The 19389-nt window shown below is 43.4% G+C and overlaps 2 protein-coding genes across 2 annotated transcripts; both read right to left on the reverse strand.

The window, feature by feature from the left end:
- Positions 1–2257: 2257 nt before the first annotated feature.
- Positions 2258–9272, reverse strand: chrna3 (cholinergic receptor, nicotinic, alpha 3). Its single transcript, XM_030794274.1, has 6 exons — positions 9138–9272; positions 6679–6723; positions 4484–4593; positions 3270–4114; positions 2959–3095; positions 2258–2386 (listed from the first exon to the last, which is right to left on the reverse strand). The coding sequence occupies exons 1-6, from the start codon at positions 9156–9158 to the stop codon at positions 2258–2260; spliced, it is 1287 nt and encodes a 428-aa protein (XP_030650134.1). The 5' UTR covers positions 9159–9272.
- Positions 9273–13561: 4289 nt separating this feature from the next.
- chrnb4 (cholinergic receptor, nicotinic, beta 4 (neuronal)) lies at positions 13562–18021 on the reverse strand. Its single transcript, XM_030793995.1, has 5 exons — positions 17884–18021; positions 16596–16640; positions 16221–16330; positions 14842–15904; positions 13562–13735 (listed from the first exon to the last, which is right to left on the reverse strand). Exons 1-5 carry the CDS (start codon positions 17995–17997, stop codon positions 13562–13564), a joined length of 1506 nt encoding a protein of 501 aa, XP_030649855.1. The 5' UTR covers positions 17998–18021.
- Between the last annotated feature and the right edge of the window lie 1368 nt (positions 18022–19389).

Raw genomic sequence — 19389 nt, forward strand, 5'->3', positions numbered from 1 at the left:
AGAACACGTATTGTAATCTCACAGGGTTGCAGCTCTTTTTTGTTTTGTTTTGTTTTTGTTTGTTTTGTTTTATCTCTATTATATTAACCAAGTCATTGTGTGTCCTGATTTTCACGTCAATAGAATAATAGAATTAAACAGCTCGTCCTCGTTGATAATCCGTACTACTCTTTTTTTGCAATGATGCATTATATACACTTCCGCTGAACACTGACACATCCACTGAACACTGATTCCTCCACTGAAGCTGAAGGAAATATTGAGTGATTAATGGGAGTCGTTAATGAATGAATACCCTATTAACACCCTATAAATACCCTATAAATTTCCTCCATAAAGCCCTGTTTGATCATAAGCAATGTTTAGAATACAAACAGAAAGCTGAGGAGAATTTTCTTTTTTTCCCAAACAAAGTTGTTTGATCCTTGGACTTGTATTCTGTCCCATTAGTAATCTGTTCTATGCCTCCTGCCACATCAAAATTCAGCTGAGCACAAGATGACGATATCAGTCTCACTGGGTCTTAATAGGTTTTACTAAACTGTAATCGACCCACAAGGATGCAGAAAAGGCTAATGTAGAAATTAATCCTGCTGGCAAAACAAACAGAGCATATCAATGTTGCACTAAGTCATCTATATACCCGCCACACACGTTCCTCTACATTAGACTCTGAGAGAACATGCTGTCGGGCATGTTAACGCAAGCTAAACACAGATGGTATTGTTTGGGCACTTGTATGTTTTGCCTTTCATAAGTGGATTGCAATGTTTTTATTCAGTAATAGACAGACAGACTTGTTTAAAGGCCATGATATGAATGTATGTCACGGAACTGTCCTGCAGTCTGAGGTGTATGCATTTCCCCAGCACGTCCAGCAGATGTCCCTGTTTACAAACTTTTTGAAGTTGATGACACCGTTCCAACTGGATTCTCCGTGATTTTAATGCCTCAAACAATCTTGCAGTCAGGAATATTTGTTACTTAAAACAAAGAAAAAGTCTTTTTTACATATATATTTAAACCATACAACAATAGTTTAGGATATAATTTTGTGGTATAGAAGCACTTCGAGCTGATTGCTGCTGTAAACGCCCAATGTGCTTTTTAAAAATACACTCTCAGTCAATGAGAATGTCATTAAATAAAGTCAGTAGACAAAACCATCATTTCTGATTCTCTGGTCATACTGCCTAATGTATACAGATGAGTATGTTCAATATGAAAAAAAAAAAAAAAGAATTCCCACTATCGACAATACTGTCTTCCCTTAAAGAGAGAATTACAAAGGTCAAATATAAATCAACAGATATAGCAAATACTTCTCACCTTTTCTGTAAGGGGCTGAAGTCAGAAGGAATTATGAGTACGGCTCGGCTTTTGTTTCTGTACGGCCATGAAAAGTCGCCTGTCACAAACATTCAGAAACTGCAAATGATATTCATGTTGCCTCTTAACACTGGTCAGTGAAAGTGACTTGTAAGCACTGACAGATTTCAAGGCTCATTTAGGTTCACTAGCCCAACACAGAAACTCTACAGAGCATGTGCGCGTGAAGCTGAAAGTGGAACAGACTTGTACAGTCATTTTTTCTGACAATCTTGGGGGGGGGTGTTTGTTTTGTTTTGTTTTTTGTTTTTTGTTTTTTAAATCAGGTATCTAGTCACCAAAGCCCTGAGTTTTTATTCATCACATGACCCTCTGAGAGTCAAACATTACAGTAAGTGCCAATGGATAGTCTATCTACAGTTTGCCTTTCAGTGACTTAGCCCATATAGGGTGGAACTGCTCACTGTTACACGACAAATTAAAAGCAAGCATTCATTACTGTAAAGCATCACTGATATGTGATTGGCTGATGAAGATTCTAGAACAGTATCAACATGTGGATGTTTGGAGTGTGTGGTTAAGGAGAGAAAAAAAATCACTATGATAACACTCAGGTTTGCACTGATCAATAGGTCCAGTTTCCACGGAGACAACAGCTGAGGACGTAGGACAGTCTGTCAGCACGGTGTGGGACTTCACCATCACAAGTCTGCGTGAATGAGGTTCTTTTTCCAGTCACTGTGAACTCAACACATCCTCCCATCTGTGGTGGAGAACTGATGATATCTGGACTCCGGGTTATCGCTGGCTTTACTGCACACTATTATATTATGGGAAAGGTCAGCTGTAAGTGTGTTCGTTTCTAATCTCAAACGCTCAATTACAGTTGATTTTTCCTGTTTCTTTTCCCTTTCTTTACGTGGACAAGTCACATGTCCTCTCCCAGAAGGAGCGGCTGAAGGAACAGGCCGGCAGTCCCCAGAATACAAACCAGAATAAAAACCCACAGGAATATTCGGTCGATCACCATGGCAACGTACTTCCAGTCATCTTGGACCTTGAAACGCACACGGAAAGAAAGACTTCAGAAAGTACAGTAGATTTTAGCCTTACATAGACCATGTGTGAATGTATTGAACAGGTAATAGTCATTATCATGTTACAGATCATTTCTGCCTTTGCTTTTCTTTTCACCTGAGCTATACAAGTCTCTTGTACCTCTTTGGTGAAAGAATGATGTATTTGTGTATGTATTTGTTATGTGTGCACATAGACCCTTCTGCATCTTAGAGTCTGTCTGTCTTGTGAGAGACTATACTAACTTTTTTGATATGAAAGTGAATGTTCAAACTGTATTAATGTCTATGTGGCACTCTGCCTTCTGTGTTATTATTAACAGTTCATTCACATCCCCCTGACAACTATGGCAAATACTATGTAACAATGGATTATTGTGCTATGGCTATTTTTTAAGTACAGAGGTTCTAGGGATGTCAAAGACCACATAATTCAGTGTGACCAGTTCAGCTCATACTGGGCATGGTGCTTATGCCAAACTAGCTCAGTATATGAGGACATTTCAGCTGCATAAGCTGAATATGTTGAAGTTGAATAAGTTGAATAACTCACCTCCTTGGCTTCGTTCTGCAGTCTCATGTTCTCCGCAATGTACTTGACGCTCTCGATGGCCTCTTGGACCTCTGGGGAGAGACTGGAGAGGGTCAGGCCCCCATCCAGTGATTCCGAGCTGGAGCATGGACTGGCACCTCCACCGCTTTCCATAGCACCCCCCAGACCTCCCAGTCCGCCACCACCACCAACGCCTCCATCAGCGGGTAGTTTAGTGGCCCGCTGGTGCCAGCAGCAGTTGCAGCGGCCTTCCCTGCAAAGGAATCCTGAGCCAGCCTTGACGGCATCCCGCAAGTTGTTGAGTTCGGTGCTGAGCAGAAGGTGTGGGCGGTGAGACAGGCCGGTTGCCAGGCCCTGTGGTTTGACCTGGTGCTTCTGTAAGGAGCCGGCGGGTGGGGCGTGCAGAGCACAGGGCTTCAGGGACCCCCCCCCACTCAGCCTCTCTGGATCTCGCTCGGGCCGCGTCATGAACATGACCCGGGGCAGCATGCCCAGGAAGACGCGACGTACCCACTCCGGCATGGTGTGAGTCTTGGGCGTGCGGTAGTGGACGTTCAGCACGAAAACGGTGATGACGATGGAAAGCGTGACGAAGATCATGGTGAAGAGCAGGTACTCGCCAATCAAAGGGATGACCAGCGAGGTGGACGGGATGGTCTCGGTGATAACCAGGAGGAAGACGGTGAGGGAGAGCAGCACAGAGATGCACAGAGTGACTTTCTCGCCGCAGTCGGACGGCAGGTAGAAGACCAGCACAGTGAGGAAGGAGATGAGCAGACAGGGGATGATCATGTTGATGGTGTAGAAGAGAGGCAGCCGTCGGATGTAGAGCGAGTAGGTGATGTCCGTGTAGATCTCCTCACAGCAGTTGTACTTGATGTCGTGTTTGTAACCGGGCGCGTTGATGATCACCCACTCCCCGCTCTCCCAGAAGTCCTTCAGGTTGATGGTGGTTCCAATGAGTACCAAGTCAATCTTGGCCTTGTCGTAGGTCCACGAACCAAACTTCATGGTACAGTTTTGATAGTCGAAGGGAAAATAGGTGACGTCTATCTTGCAGGAGCTCTTGAATATGGCCGGTGGTATCCAGGTCACATCTCCGTTGTAGCGAAGAAGGGCTTTGGTTTTATCATCTACTTGGAAGTCTCCCACTGCACTAAAAGCAGAAAAGACCACAAAGAACACACAGTAAAATATATATATATATAAATGAAGCACACAAACAGATAAGAACATTAAACAGATATGTCACAACACACACAAAACACAGGTATTGTGAAGAAAAGTGAAACGAATTCTTCCATCCTGTTCCATCAATAAACAAATTGAAACTCATTAACGCCAAACACCTGACACAGGGAAATTTTATGTTCTAATCTCAGACCAGGGAACTGTCAGGAGTGGTCTATAAGAGGCTGTGTAATACCCCTGCCATTAGGGAAACTGTTACAGCAGAAAGTCAGCACGATCAAATGGGATTGATATAACCTGCAGATCTCAGCCAAAAACCTCTGAAGGAACTTACTTATTGTACAGAACAATATCTGGCTTCCAGATCCTGTTGGATGGAACACGGATGAACTCCACTCCTCCGAAATCTTTGGGATCCCACCGGAGTTTGTAATCGTTCCAGACCTGATGCATATGAGTAAATGTTGCTTTAAACACAAATAATATTTTGCCAACAGTACACTTCTCAGAGACAATCTTTAAAAAGGATTACACATACGCGTTTAAAAGAAATCTGATCATGCTCTTTGATGGCATTATCACTATAGTAATATATATGGTATATATTAAAATACTCATTTTAAATACTCAAGATGTCAAGATAATGACAAAATGAAAGGCATTCAAGATATAATATTTGTTCTCTCTGCTTTAAGGGGCGAATTTTATTTTATTTATTTTATTTTATTTTTAACCTGGAATGGACACATGACTGCATGCATTGATCTAATTTTCATTCTGCTTGGTTGCTAAAGCTTTGACCTCTGCATCTCCCCCTGTGACTGACAACTGAGTGAGAAAAACCGTCTGTGTGTGCTGAGGACAGCAATAACAGAAATAGGAAAGACAGGGTCTAGACACAGTCTTAAATGTCACGTCTGTTTTCCAACTTATTTGGGCAAATGTATGACACTCACTTGAGGCATAGGAAGCTTTTAATATGAATGCTGACATTGGCAATGTCACTGTATCCAGAGAGTTTCCCTCAGTAGGAACAGTTTACAAGGAAGGTACTATGATGTAAAAACTTAATCATATTCGTTTTCAGAGTAAGACAATGTCACACTTAGTTATCCAGATGAAGTTGAAATACTGCTTTAATTCCAAAAACACCATCGGCTCTCTCTCATGCCTGATTTTGGAAAAGGACAAATTACTTGCACAGGGACACAGACTGTCCTTAACTGTGTTATTTTGAAAGCAGCGGAGGATAACCCTAATGGTTATAAAGCCAATGACTCATCGGTGTAAATTATTCCAGTTCTTCCATGTTGTCGATTTGCTACCTGCCTAAGATCTCTTTGCTGTGCTGTGTCTTTGACATCACCTCCAAACTCGAAATGATGAGGATCAAGATCAAAAACGTTGCTTATCATTCATCTCTGCTTTTTGATAAATTCATTCATATTTAATCCACTGCTCGGACTCTGAATAATAATATCACATTTCATCTATATATTTATAAGCCTTTCCGTCCTGTCAGTCTTCCAGTTTCGCCCCTCACCCACCCCCACTCACGCCTGACTACCTTTGGTCTTTCATCGTGCCCATGGCTAAAGCTGACTAACAGCAGGCAGTGAGAGTGGCTCGAGACTTAAGCTGTTCCTCAGGTGACTGTTATCAGTTCCATCAGACGGTTCCAGCTGATTCACTCCAGATCGGCCTTATCTGTGTCTCTGTCACTTAACGATGTGAATTATGATCTGTCAGTCAGACAGCAAAATCTAAACGAACCGCTCAATAAGAAGCACTTATCACCCCAGTCCTGTGTCCTGTGTCCTGTGTCCTGTGTTCCGCAGGAGGTGAGGGCAACAAATTCTTGTTTGCCTCAGTGCAGAGTCAGGTCGGAGGGGTTTTTGAGGCAGGTCAGAGGGGGTTTTTGAGGCAGGTCAGAGGGGGTTTTTGAGGCAGGTCAGAGGGGTTTTTGAATGCACCAATAAACACACAGAAGTGTCAGGCACCCTGAATAAGCCTCTCATTACAAACATACAACAGACCGTAACATTAGAACAGTGATTTGATAGCAATGAGGGTACATTCACACTTGAGATGTCAGCTCCAAAATAATAGTAGAGCAAGAAAAAAAATAAAAATAATAAAAAAAATAAAAAAGACTTAAACTAATTTGCAATGTAAATAGATTTTTTCTGTATCTGACCACTCTGAAATAATGTGACGTGAGACATTGTGTTCAGAGGTTTTACCTTTTGAACACAGAGTGAATGGTCAGGCAGTGATGGTGGTAGTGTTTATATCAGAAACACACTTGCTTCAGTTCTCTCGTTCATGGACGTTTTAAAAAGCCACCATGCTGCCAACTCAAATTATTCCCTCGGGTTTAACAAATTTCAGATCATCTACGCCCCTGAAAGCTTTTTCTTATGAATAATTTAAGACACCCGAAATGCTCTTGTAAGAATGCTGTATGACGAATGATTGTGTCGACCGGCGAAGATCCGGGAACCGGACCGAGTTGCAGCGTAAACTCACGTGTCTCAGCCACAGGTTGGTCTCCATAATCTGATTCACTTCATCCTGGACAAGAGAGAAGAATAATCCGGCCTGAGAAGAATTCAAAACCAGCAGGGAATCGCATTGTGCCCTAAATGAATATTTCAGAAAGCAGAGAGGGAGAGAACTGTCACGATAAATTAGACTCCAGACGTCAGTCTGAGGAGCCTGCTCCTATGCTGACCTCTCCAGTCTGCAGATGGAGGGGTGCGTTTTGGTAGATGCGGGGGGGGGGGGGGGGGAGGGGGAGGGAGGAGGGGGTGGTGGGGGGGGGGCACCACCTGAGTCCTTCTACCTCAGAGACACGCCGAAAAGCACATTACCATACTGAGGTCCTTTTAGGATGCTTTCGTAACGGGATGGAACGGAAAAACCACAGCTCTGTTTTGACACTGTGGCCCAGCCTGCGGGAAACGCAGACAGGCGGGAAGAATCGTCTGTTCAGCCTGTCTCTCTCTCTCTCTCTCTCTTTCTCTCTCTCTCTCTCTCTGTTTCTTTCTCTTTCTTTCTTGTCCTCCTTATTCCCTTCATCTCTGATGACTAAAGCCAGGCCAAGTCTGGCTCCTGTAGACCGTGAGTGAAGTAATCTCATGAACTAGTGCATGGCATTAACCGTTCATCTGCCCAGAGCCTCCTAGCATACTCTCCAGAGGGTGCACATGCACACACACACACACACACACACACACTCTTAGCAGCCATAACGAGTGGTCCATAGGGAGAAAGTGCTCTCACCCACATGGCAGCGTCTTTTCACTCACCTTCTCATGTACGAAAGAGCATGGGTTATGATCTTGCTGTGAGAATGATCTAACGAACCAGAGAAGATGAACTATTGACTTCTGAGATTACCCTTGGGGACGTGCTGCGATGTGTGATGGCTAACTCTGCCGATTTTTTTTGGGGGGGTGGGGGTGTGGCAGGGCAGGAGCAGGTGGAAAGGAGGAAATGAATAATGGTCTTTCATTTCACGTAGCATGACCCGGTCTGCTGCATTAGCTGAGGTCAGAGAATGTCCACAATATTGTTCAGCTGTGAGTCACAGTTCAAAGACGATGCAACTCTGGATCTGAGCTCTCAGATGTGGCGAGATTTAGTTAACCTGACAGAGGGATCCTGCAATCGTTTGTTTCATTTTCCAAAGTTCAAAACGTTACTCATTCTTTTTTTTTCTGTTGTTGTTGTTGTTGTTGTTGTTGTTGTTGTTGTTGTTGTTGTTGCTGCTGCTGCTGCCGTAGTTTTTTGTTTTGACTTTAGTCATCATGTCTGAGTTACCTAAAACAGACCTCTTGGCGTCTTTTACAGCTTCATTTTCTGAAGGGATTGGATGGCTTGCCTCTTTCAGATATGAACCATACAGCCTTGTACACAGTCCTCGTTAACATCTTAGAAAGAAAGCTTACTGGTTCTTAATTTGACTACATTTGCCACATTAAGACTTCTCATTATTCAGAAAGCCCTGAACACTCTGACGCTGCAAATCTGTTCATTTCTGAATGGCCTCCATCTCTCCCTGCCCTCTCCTCTCCTCTTATTTTAGCGAAGCCTTTTCAGTTTAATTAATCTTAAACAGTCCAGGCCAAACCCAGCCAAGCATTAATGCACTGGTCTCCTCAGACACCGCTGACAACACAGCACGTTCAAACCCATGCCGTGAGGGCTACGGGCGTCGGCTCACTGAGATCCGTGGGCCGCTGGCGTGAGGCAGACCAGACTGAAGAACCCAGAGAGCTGACAGTTTCCATCTTCTCCCGTCCAATCACACACACCCACACAACCGTTTAGAGCAACAAGCTCCAATTCAGCCAGGGTTCAGCCTTGGACCCAGGCAGCTGCTCTGATGTATCACGGCTGACTTGCCAAGTCAAAGTCTGGTGTCTCCTAGACACCCGTGACATCATGAATTCTGTCAGAGGATTAAATCTGTAGACAATCCTGTCTCATCATGCTTTCATCACTCTGTGCACATGACTGCACTCCGAGATGAACAATTTTACGTGCACACATGCGCATATTAGAGGTATACACAGACACACACACACACGCACACACATGCACCCCTGTGTCAGTTAATCAACATTTGAAGTAATGAAGAGCTTTGGTGTGTTGTTTACAGAATGATTTGTCTTACTGTGTCATGACCTTCCTCTCTAAGCTGTGATGAATGCTCTACAATCCATATGTGGCACATACATACACCAGAGCAGAGGACAAAACCTCAAGCAACTTAGTGACAGGTTTCCTCAGATATGTTTGATGTAATGCAAGTCACCAATAAGCACATCTCTTACATACAGGCATGATGAAGAATGCAGTGCTCCAAAGGCATAAACAGCTAATTAGCCTAACTGAGTCCACATGGCTCTACAAAGTCAACGGAGTGACTCGGTAAACGAACCACATTTACTTCAGTGGTTTTATTTCCCAGTCTCACTCACCACTTTGACCAGCTGGGACATGGACACCTCAAACTGCACGATTACTGGGTCAGACACATTCTCCACTGGGCGAATGTACTGGTTGTAGTTGGAGAATATCACAGAGAACAGTTTGTGTTCTGCCTCTGAGCAGGTACCACCTGAGGGAGAAGAGAAAGAATGTTCTCTAAGCAATACCTGGACATTCAGAGATTAATTTGTCACCCATAGAGCATTTATTGATAAACACATCTTTAGGTGAAACAGTGAGACTTAATTCATGCGTGTAAAAAAAAAAAAAAAACGGTATTTGTGGACAGGGGGTGAGAGCAGGGAGAAGGGGTGAGTGCCAGCCCTTAATTCAAGTCTTCAGACCACTTTTTTCCCTTTATTCTTTCTTTTTATCCTTTTTCCCTTCTTTTTTCGTAGAAATGTGTTCTTGGTGTAATTCTGCTCTTGTAACTGGATTACAGTGACTATGTTTTACAGCTGTTAATATACAGATCCGACCATTTCTTCCAGGAACAGATGATTCTAATAAACTGCTTTAAATGCACTTTATCTTTCAGTGCAAATGGTGTGGAAACCTGTTTGCTGACGATGACATTAAACATTGTTTGAACAGGGGACCAGTCAAATTACAGCCTTTACGGCTTCACGAGATGTGAGGGTTGCCACCGCTTTAAACCGTTAACGTCTCCATGCAACGTCCTTCGTTTGATAACTGGATGATTACATTTCTGAAGAGCGATAGCACTATGAAGAGCTGGAAAATCATCTCATTTACCGGCATCAACAGGACAGAGCAACTTGACTTGCTTTGGCAACATGGGTTGTCTCAGCCAAACTTTCTTAACCAAGACTTGAAGATGACTTAAAGATGGATTTTATATAGTTAGCTGCTTCAGAAAATAAGCACTAGCCCATTAAACGTGAAGATACACTTATTTCCAAATTCTCCTGCCAAAGAACTGCCTAGGTGTTGTTTTCCTCACACATAATAAGTAAATAAATAAGCGGTGGTTTTTTGTTTTGTTTTTGTTTTTGTTTTCTTAAGCTTATTGGTTAATCTATTCTCTTCCTTAGATCCGTGCAGAACACCCCCACCCCCAACTAAAACCGTACTCACCAGAAAGACGACAAACAATAACATATCCAACGGCAAACACAAGAAATCGAATATTCATCGTGAAATCCGGCAAATTCTTCCGATATGTATCCCGTAGTTGTCAATACACAGTTGAGAGACAGACGGAGAGATCACGCGAGAGTCTTGAGGTATTGGAAGAAGTGAAAGCGCGCCGGCTGACTTCAGAGTGCGGGCGTCGGGAGATAAAAAAAGGGCGAGAACGGAGAAAAGAAAAAGAGAGGGAGGGAGAGCGGTGCAGTCAGTCATGTAGGATGGAAGCAGACCAGAGCGAGCGAGTTTACTGAACGCCGGAGAAATCGCCGTTTACCTTAAAGAATACTGTAATTTAGCAAACTTCTCTCTCTTCTTTAATACACCCAAAATAAAGGCTATGAAACTGCTGGATAATTAAGAGAAAGTCCGTTGATTGTGAACACAGAACACACGAAAAACCTGATTATTTAAGGAAATATAAATCTAAAAGTGTGATATCTGAGAATGCCTTTGGTTTTGCTTGTCATTTAGAACACAAAGACGAGCAGTACGCTCCACAATTTTTCGTTGTGGCGGGCAGTTAAAATTGAGGACAATTATTTATTTGAAATTTCACTTTGCCAAGATTGTGAGCGATGTGCTTATACTCTTAACTTCTGAACCGCCGAATAATACGAATTTTAGCAAAGATTAGCACCTTTAAATGTCACGCGCTCATGATGATTTCAGCACCATGGATAGCGGAGACCCAGCGCACATTGTAGTCGCCCGTGCTTCACGCCAGAACCGAGTATGTGACTTTACCGCTTGTCCATGAACATTGACAGTTTATCAGATATTGCATTTGCTCAAGCGTTGAAGCATTGAAATATTTGGATAATATGCTTAATTAGAATTTTATACAGTACCATACACTGCATCAATAACCATGTGTGTGTGTGTGTGTGTGTGTGTGTGTGCGCGCGCGGTTCAATATATATATATATATATACACACACACTTACACTTGTATGTATATAAAATCAATCTGCTTCAAGCACTTTATTCATTCCGATTCCTTTCATGCCTGAATATACACTTTCTTGCAGTTTGATTTCTCTGTGTATATTTGATTTGTGTCTTTGTATCCACCCCCCTGGGTGTCAGACTTCAGAGGACAACTGTTCATTTTTTACGTGTTTAGAGTGTATCTTCTTCCTTACCGATACTTTTCTAGATGAAGAAAAAACCACACAGTATAAACCGTGCATGTGTTACAGACATAAGCGAGGATAAGTATCTGAAGAGTAGGGCATGATGGTATGTTTATGCTGATATGAAATCATAGAGTAATTTATAGGTGAAAAGTCACATTTTTGCCTGCTGATTGAAGGGCTATGTAATGGAATAGAAAAGCAGGATCACCTGAGTGAAGGCTGCTTGAACACGTCTAGTGTTTGTTATGCTTTGTGTTGTGGTAACGATGCCTGGGCACTGTGTGAGACTAAATGTCAAATCTGTCATTAATGAGCCCAGAACATATCCGCTTTGCTTTATGTCATCTATAATGTGCACCGGTGTGGCTGTAGATTGGAGGAGATTAACTCTCAAAACAATAACAACATTTTGATGAAAAACCAATTCTATTTCTGCAGTGACATTAACCTTGAGGACTCTAATAAAACTGGAATGCTGTTCTGGATACAGTGCTGTTTTATAGCAACAGCAGTGATGGGGGCGGCTTGAAGGAACTGATCAGACAAAGCTTTCTAATGACTATCACTCAACAAAAATGAGTTCCAAAAGGTGAACCGAATTTCATAAACTTTTAAGATATACGTTGACAGATGAAGTTGTTGACAGCTAATATTGTAAGTGGTGGCTAATTGAAAAACAAAATAAAACTTTTGGCACAGTTATGCTGGCTGATACGGCATGATTGGAATCAGGCTCTTACAAAAGAACTACTTTAGTCTGCAGAATGTCTAATGAGTCCACTCAGCACTCTTTAGCCAGCAGTAATGGTGTCTGTGATTGTGTGGGTGTGTGTGTGTGTGTGTGTGTGGCTGGGTGGGTGTGTTGGTAGGTTTAAGAAAGAATCTGAGGGAGAGAAAGAGAGAGAAAGAGAGAGAGAGAGAGAGAGAGAGAGGGAGAGAGAGAGAGAGAAGGAAAGAGAGAGGGAGTTTTTAGCCTGTAGCCAGCAGATGGCACAATAATTGAGGGAATCTTCACTGAGCTCTGTGCCATCAAGGTTCTGCTCTGGTCACCGGCCAGGGCTATATTTTTCATCAGGGGTTGAGTAGCTTGCACTTGACAGGTGTGTGAGAAAAAGGTGGGGATTTTTTTAGTTTGTTTGTTTCAGAAACCTTCTTCTGACTTGTGATTTAGTCTACCACAGTTTTGCTGAGATAAGACTTGTCACCGTTAATAGTAGTCAATGAGAGAGAAACAACAAATACCAAGTACCAATAAAAAATTCATCTCATTTCATCCTTTTCACATACCAGCAGTCACGTGCCTTCGTTGGTGAACATTTTAACAAGAAATCTAGACTCCAGATACATTATTATGGAGCCAATGTGCATTCACATGTGACTTAATACACAAATAAATGTTTATACATGGCCCTTTAGAAACCAGTCTGCACAGATCTATCAAGTCTTATGGACTGAATGTAATCCATCATGACATGTTCAATATAAACAACACAGAGAAATTACAGAGTTAATAAAAGCGAGGAAGTAAATGATCGGGCAACAGTGGTATGGCAAGTGGCAAATTATTTTTTTATTGGGTTCATTTTTTTTTTTACAAGATGAGAATTAAATCGTGAAGAATTCTGTGCCATAGACTGCAGTAATGTTTCTTCTGGAGAAAGCCCTCATCAAGCTTCTTGTTCAAGCTTTATTTGAATCAAATATAGAAAAAAAAAACAGTTCTGTAAAGATCAATGGCTCATTGGTTTGAAATGCCAAACCCCCCCCCCCCCCCCCCCCCCAAACGACAAATGCACAGGATAAAATTCTGATGAAGTGTACAGTTCTCTCACCTATTCTCTCATTTGCCCATTATAGATATTGCTCCTATATACAGTTGCCAATACAGAACATTACAGTCCTGTAATATAACTGGCTTAATGATTTGCATTGATAGTTTGTCATACTGATCTGATCTTGACATACTGATCTAATCTGAAGATGGCCTCCAAGGAAGTAGTTATAAAGTCCGTCGTACAGAAGAGAAGTAATGAGGGTCACTGAAGAACATGAAGATGCAGTTTGCGTCTTCAGATGCAGTTCACCCTGTAACGGTTTCCGTTAAGAGAGCGGCGTCCTGTACTGGCTCACATCCCGTCCCTCCGAGGAGGCTCTGAGCTGGGCTGCTGGATGGGAACGCTAGAGGATTGGAAGAGCGGCTGCAGGAACAGGCCCAAGGTCCCAACCACACACACAATCACAAAGATCCACAAAAACAAGCGGTCCACCACCATGGCAACATACTTCCAGTCTTCAATCACCTGAGTAAAACAAAAAAACAAAAACAAAAAAAAAATACATCAGGAAAAAAGATTGATCACTTTGCTCACTGAAAACACAACCTACCAGCAGGAGTGGAACAAGAACGAATTAACTGGTGGACTCGACGAAAAATGGCCGAAAACAAAACAAATTAAGGCACGAAACAAACGCATTTCGGTTTAAAAAAGCGCTGAACTGAAGCTATTCACCCCATAACGCCCCTTCCTCCCTGTTTCTCTGGGTACTTTCTGATGGTAACCATTATTCAGTCATGGTCATTTTGCTCCTCTATTGATTTATTCAAGAAAACAATCAATAGACTGATAACAGAGTGTTGGTTTACACAGTTTCTACTTACTCTCTTTCCCCTTCAGTTTCCTAACTGCACTAACTGCTCCAGTTCCTTGCCAAGAATTAGAGTGATCATATGTTTTTATGCCATTCAGCAGTTTGACCCTAACCTCTTACTGAAACAGAGGACACACAGACACACACCATGTGCTATGGCACTTTGCAAAGGACCATTCCATACTGGATTCACACTCATATGCATGATCAGAGATGTTGAAATTATTTTAAGATTCTTAGTTCAAATTAGTTTACATGTGGCCTCTTAATCTAAATGATGTATGAACAAGAAGGTTTTACAAAAGCCAACAGTAGTAAAGGGTAGGAGAGGTTGTTTCTGGGCTCTGTTTTGGGACTGTATCATACCCCAACATCCCATGTTTTGTGGTCTCATGCTTTGTTTGTTTGTGTGTTTGTTTCTTTGTTTGTTTTGCGGTGCATTCTCACTGTGTTGTTTTCTTTTAACCTGTCTTATGACAGGTCCAGGATGCCTGCACACATTTTTAGATGAGTGTGAGCTGAAGTAGGTGAGACAGATTCCTGGAAAACTTACCCCTTCTTCTCTACCCAGCAAAGAGTAAGGCAAGATCTAGACTAAAAGTCAGGCGAAGCCTTAGGGATTTACGACTTCACCTAAAAGCATAGCCAGTCGTGGTTTTACGTGGTTGGCCAGTGGTTTGGTTCTTTTTATTAATTCGGGGCCATTCGGGGGCCATAACAAGGGAATGATTATGGTGTCGTGACAGGGCTGACTTACGCTCTGGTCATCGTCGTCTCCCATCATGTGATCAGCCACATAGCGAACCCCGTCCACCGCCTCCTGGATGTCCGCCCCCCAGTCTGCGCCTCCCCTTTGCCGCAGGTCCTGGGCCAACGTGTGGCCGTTGGGCAGGCATTCCCCCGGGCGTAGGTCCCCTTTCCTGGACTGGTGGGCGAAGCTAAAAGGCACCCCCGTGTTCTTGTTGTAAAAATGTCCAGGGGAGGAGAGAGCCGAGGCAGAGGGTAGCAGCACGGAGGAGGAAGAGGTCATGGTCGATTTTCGGGGTCCCGCGTAACCCAGTCCCAGCAGGTTCCTCCTGCCACGCTGCTGCCTCTGGTGGCGCAGCCTCTGCCTGGCGGAGTTGCTCTGCGGCCGCTGCATGAAGAGCAGGGCGGGCAGCTTCACCAGGAACACGAGCTTCACCCAGGCGGGCATGGTGTGAGTGCTGGGCGACCGATGGTGCACGTTGAGTACGCACACGCTGGCGATGATAGAAAACGTCACGAGCACCATGGTGAACATCAGGTACTTGCCGATCAAGGGCACGTCCAGCGAGGTGGGCGGGACGATCTTGGAGATGAGGAGGAGGAACACGGTGAGAGCCAACAGGACGGAGATGCAGAGCGTCATTTTCTCCCCGCAGTCCGAGGGAAGGTAAAACACCAGGATGGCCAGAGAGGTGATGAGAACACAGGGGATGATCAGGTTGATGGTGTAAAACAGCGGCTTTCGCTTGATAATAAAGTCGTAAGTCAGATCCACATAGGTAGGGTCTTGGGGGTTGACCGTCCGCCTCCCAGGAAGCGCCAGGATGTCCCACTCGCCGCTGGGCGTGAAGTCGTCCATGCTGGCCGCCCCGTACTTGAGGACCAGGTCGATCTCGGTGTGGTCGTACGTCCACGACCTGAACTTGAGTGTGCAGTTCTGCTGGTCGAAGGGAAAGTGTTTTACCTCTATCTTGCAGGCACTCTTGTAAATCGCTGGCGGGAGCCAGAATATGCTACCGTTGAAGAGGACGATGGCGTTGGTGAACACCGTGACCTCGTAGGTACCGTCGGCACTAAAGCAAGACATAACATTGCAAAGCTGGATATAAAGGGGAAAACAAATTCATTCCTCCAATCAGGAACTTAGTTAAAAACTTAGTTAAATCAGCTAAATCACCTACAACTGGGCTAAACTGTACTAAATAACCTAAATACATTTTATATTTACGTTTATTCAGTTTGCAGACACTTTCATCCAAGGCCATTTCCAAGTGAGGCAAAACACAATCTCAGCAACGATCTATAAATACATATAGTTTATGGTTTAGGGGTTGGCAGGGTTGGCAGACCCAGCTGTAAACTGTGTTGTTGACTGAACTATGCACTCACTTGTTGTATAAGACAATGTCGGGGAGCCAGATGTGTCGAGAGGGGATGCGTAGCTTGTCGATGCCGTCGTATTCCGAAGGGTCCCAAGCCAGTCTATAGTCATGCCAGTACTGGATGGAGAGAAGAATTTTTTTTTTCCACTCGCTTATTATGGAATAACCCATTTCAAACAGGAGCTTTCCCTATACCACATTATCCACAGTTACACATTTCATTTTAATTCAGATGAATCAGATGGAAGCGAAGCAGATTGCTAATCAGCCGACACGGACGCGTGCCTGTGGTTAGCTTCAAGTTCAGTGCCAAGGTCACTGGTGTTGGATTTGGCTGTAATTGCCAGATCATTTCTGTTTTAAATAGGATTTTCATGCTTACCTGTGTGAGCCAGACATTGGTAGTCATGATCTGTTCCCTCTCATTCTAGGAATTGGAACACACACACACAGACACACACACACACACAAAGAGAGAGAGAGAGAGAGAGAGAGAGAGAGAGAGATCACATAAGAAATACCCAGAGCTAAGCATAGATCAATGGAGCACATAGGTTGAATGTAGAGACCAGTGGATTTTAGCTCTGTGTATCTGAAAACTACAACACAATATTATAATGTCATAGTATGCACAATGGGACAGGTAAGCAGGCAAACACACACACACACACACACACACACACAATATACATAAACATACACTGTCCTTCACTGAAACTAATGCATCATCTTCTCCCATGGCGTCCAGTTTATGTAGTGTGACAGTTTCAATTACCACAGAGGCAGAGAAGAATCAGATCCTCTGAGCAGAGTATATGGAAGAGTGTTTGTGTGACCGGACGACCTTGTGAATCTTATATTGGATTCCAATATGTCTCTTGACACCAGCTGCGCTGCTGCTTTCAATTACATTTATATTTATGTTTGTATTTACATTTACATTTCTTTGTTTGGCCGACGCTTTGTCCCAAAGTGACTTGTGTAATGAATGCATACAGCACACGCATAGCTAAGCTGACGTGACAGAACAGACAATCATGATATAGTAAGTGCTACAGCTGTTAGTGTCAGTGTGTGACTGTAAGTGTCGTAGAACACAGGCAGAGAACCTCACAACCCAAAACAAACCCATAGTGCAGACTCAACATCATATTATCCCAGTTATCTAACTCACTGTGACATAGTTATGTCCCATTACAATCCGTCAAAGCACTGGTATTTGTTTCAACACAATGTGCAGCAGTTTGAATCTCAAGGCACAAAAAGACCTGTGCAGCAATGGCTAAACTGTTAGTGATGTCTGGAAAACCCCCCCACAGTAATAACTGAGGGATGTCATGAAATGTTATGACTCTAAACCGCAGTGTAACTGCAGGTTGGTATCAAAGTTCCCGACACTGAATTCACATTAGAATGTCAATGAGAGACACATCAGTAAGTGATCGTACATTGTACAGAGGAGACAACTCTCAAAGCTCATTAGCTTTGAGACTAGACGTTATCTTGAAATAAATTTTAACATGAAAAACATTTAACATGAGTTTATTTTCACGTGAAAAGATGTGGATTTTAATGTGAAAAGAGAACCAGGTGGTGATTCAGGCGAACAGTGACTGACTCTTGTTGAATGGACAGACGTATTTGAGAGCTCTGTCATGACTGCCACTCACCACGCTAATGAGCTGGGCCAGGGACACCTGTAAGATCACGGTGACGCGCTCCGTCCTGTTCATCGCCGGACGAATCAGTTTATTGTAGCGGTCTTTGCCCAGAAGCCAGTTCATCAGCCGCTCCTCTGCATCCGCGGCGCCTCCACCTGGAGGAGTACACCAGAGAGAAGGAGACTGAGAGGAGAGGATCTGTAAATATGACCCCGTCAAGACTCCTCATCGTCGTGAACCCCGGCACATGAGTTTGATCGGTTTAATGTAATTGTCATATGCGGCTTTTATAAGTTACTCACGATATTCGTGAAACCCTACATTACTCCATTACGTCATCGCATTCAAGTAACGTCAAGCTTTGAAGTCAAACTCTGTTGTCACGCCACCCATATAGGAAGTGTGCAATAGAACGAGACTGAAAGTTCTCCTGGACCATGGTGCAACACACAGGAGTTTCTACACTGCACTGCCCAGTTCCTTGACTTTTAAGAAGCATTTCCCAAAGTACAGTATCATATATCTATCCATGTACACACATTAATCAACACCACTGTGAGATCAACTCATTTGCATGTCTTAATGCATTCGTGAGTCATTTCTCTCTCCCGATGAAAGTTCACTCTGGCTTTCATACACTGATCTGTGCAGCCTGCTGGTTGTGCCTGTCCTGATGCTAGTCAGAAGACGGATGTTTTACGGTCCTGTTCTGGTTCTTCTGGCTGACTCAGCAGGCTTGTGTACCTCATAACACAGCCCCCCCTGGTCCTGCATCAACAAACTCACAGCAAGCAGGAGCTGGCCAGCAGCAGCACCAGGCATACTGCAATACATCCTGCCTCTGAATGACTAAGCTTTGAACAAACTGCATTCCTAACATAGGTTGAGACATGCATTAGAGATATAATCCAAGCCTTCACTCAGTACAGGCTCTAATGATGCATTAGTGGGTTCGTGATGCTCTCCCTTTGAATAATGAACACAAATGAGACCATCCTGGCCTCATACTGTGAGGAGTATCTTTGTAATTAATCCAAACGAGGACGCTTAACACAGATAAATGAGACCACCCCTTGAGGCCTCTGATAAACGACAAAGCCAAACAAAAGAACCTTTACTTAACCAGGGGGATGAACACTTACTGTAGAGGAATTAAGGTTTGAGGACTTAGACGCTATGAGTAAGACTATAGGTAAACACCTGCTGACAGACTTGTTCCATGACCCAGGTCTGAAGAGGACCAGAGGAAATGAGGCAAAAGCACCTCTGCATTCATGTGAACCTAATGAGGCACTAGCCAGACTAATAGGCTACAGTCCAGTGATATTGCTTCTCAAGGCAAACACTGAGTAAACTGTATCACAGTGAAGGATAACTACCTCCTACCTGCTGACCAAGGACACAGGGTGCAAAGACAGAAAGAAAGAAAGAAAGAAAGAAAGAAAGAAAGAAAGAAAGAAAGAAAGAAAGAAAGAAAGCTCATTGGCCAACCTAGGTTTCTCCTGATTGTGAAAA

Source organism: Chanos chanos, chromosome 2, assembly GCF_902362185.1.
Source record: "Chanos chanos chromosome 2, fChaCha1.1, whole genome shotgun sequence".
NCBI lineage: Eukaryota > Metazoa > Chordata > Actinopteri > Gonorynchiformes > Chanidae > Chanos > Chanos chanos.

What these genes read in the sequence shown, in the direction of transcription:
- chrna3 (XM_030794274.1), bottom strand. Translation starts at nt 9,158, where the DNA reads ATGTCCCAGCTGGTCAAAGTG. An exon ending in TGTCCCAGCTGGTCAAAGTG is followed by an intron (nt 6,724 to 9,137) that starts GTGAGTGAGACT and finishes TCTCTTGTCCAG; the next exon opens with GATGAAGTGAATCAGATTAT. An exon ending in CCGCCCACACCTTCTGCTCA is followed by an intron (nt 3,096 to 3,269) that starts GCACCGAACTCA and finishes AAAGCGGTGGAG; the next exon opens with GTGCCAGTCCATGCTCCAGC.
- chrnb4 (XM_030793995.1), bottom strand. Translation starts at nt 17,997, where the DNA reads ATGAACTGGCTTCTGGGCAAAGACCGCTACAATAAACTGATTCGTCCG. An exon ending in TGGCCCAGCTCATTAGCGTG is followed by an intron (nt 16,641 to 17,883) that starts GTGAGTGGCAGT and finishes TCCAATTCCTAG; the next exon opens with AATGAGAGGGAACAGATCAT. An exon ending in CCAATGTCTGGCTCACACAG is followed by an intron (nt 16,331 to 16,595) that starts GTAAGCATGAAA and finishes CTCTCCATCCAG; the next exon opens with TACTGGCATGACTATAGACT.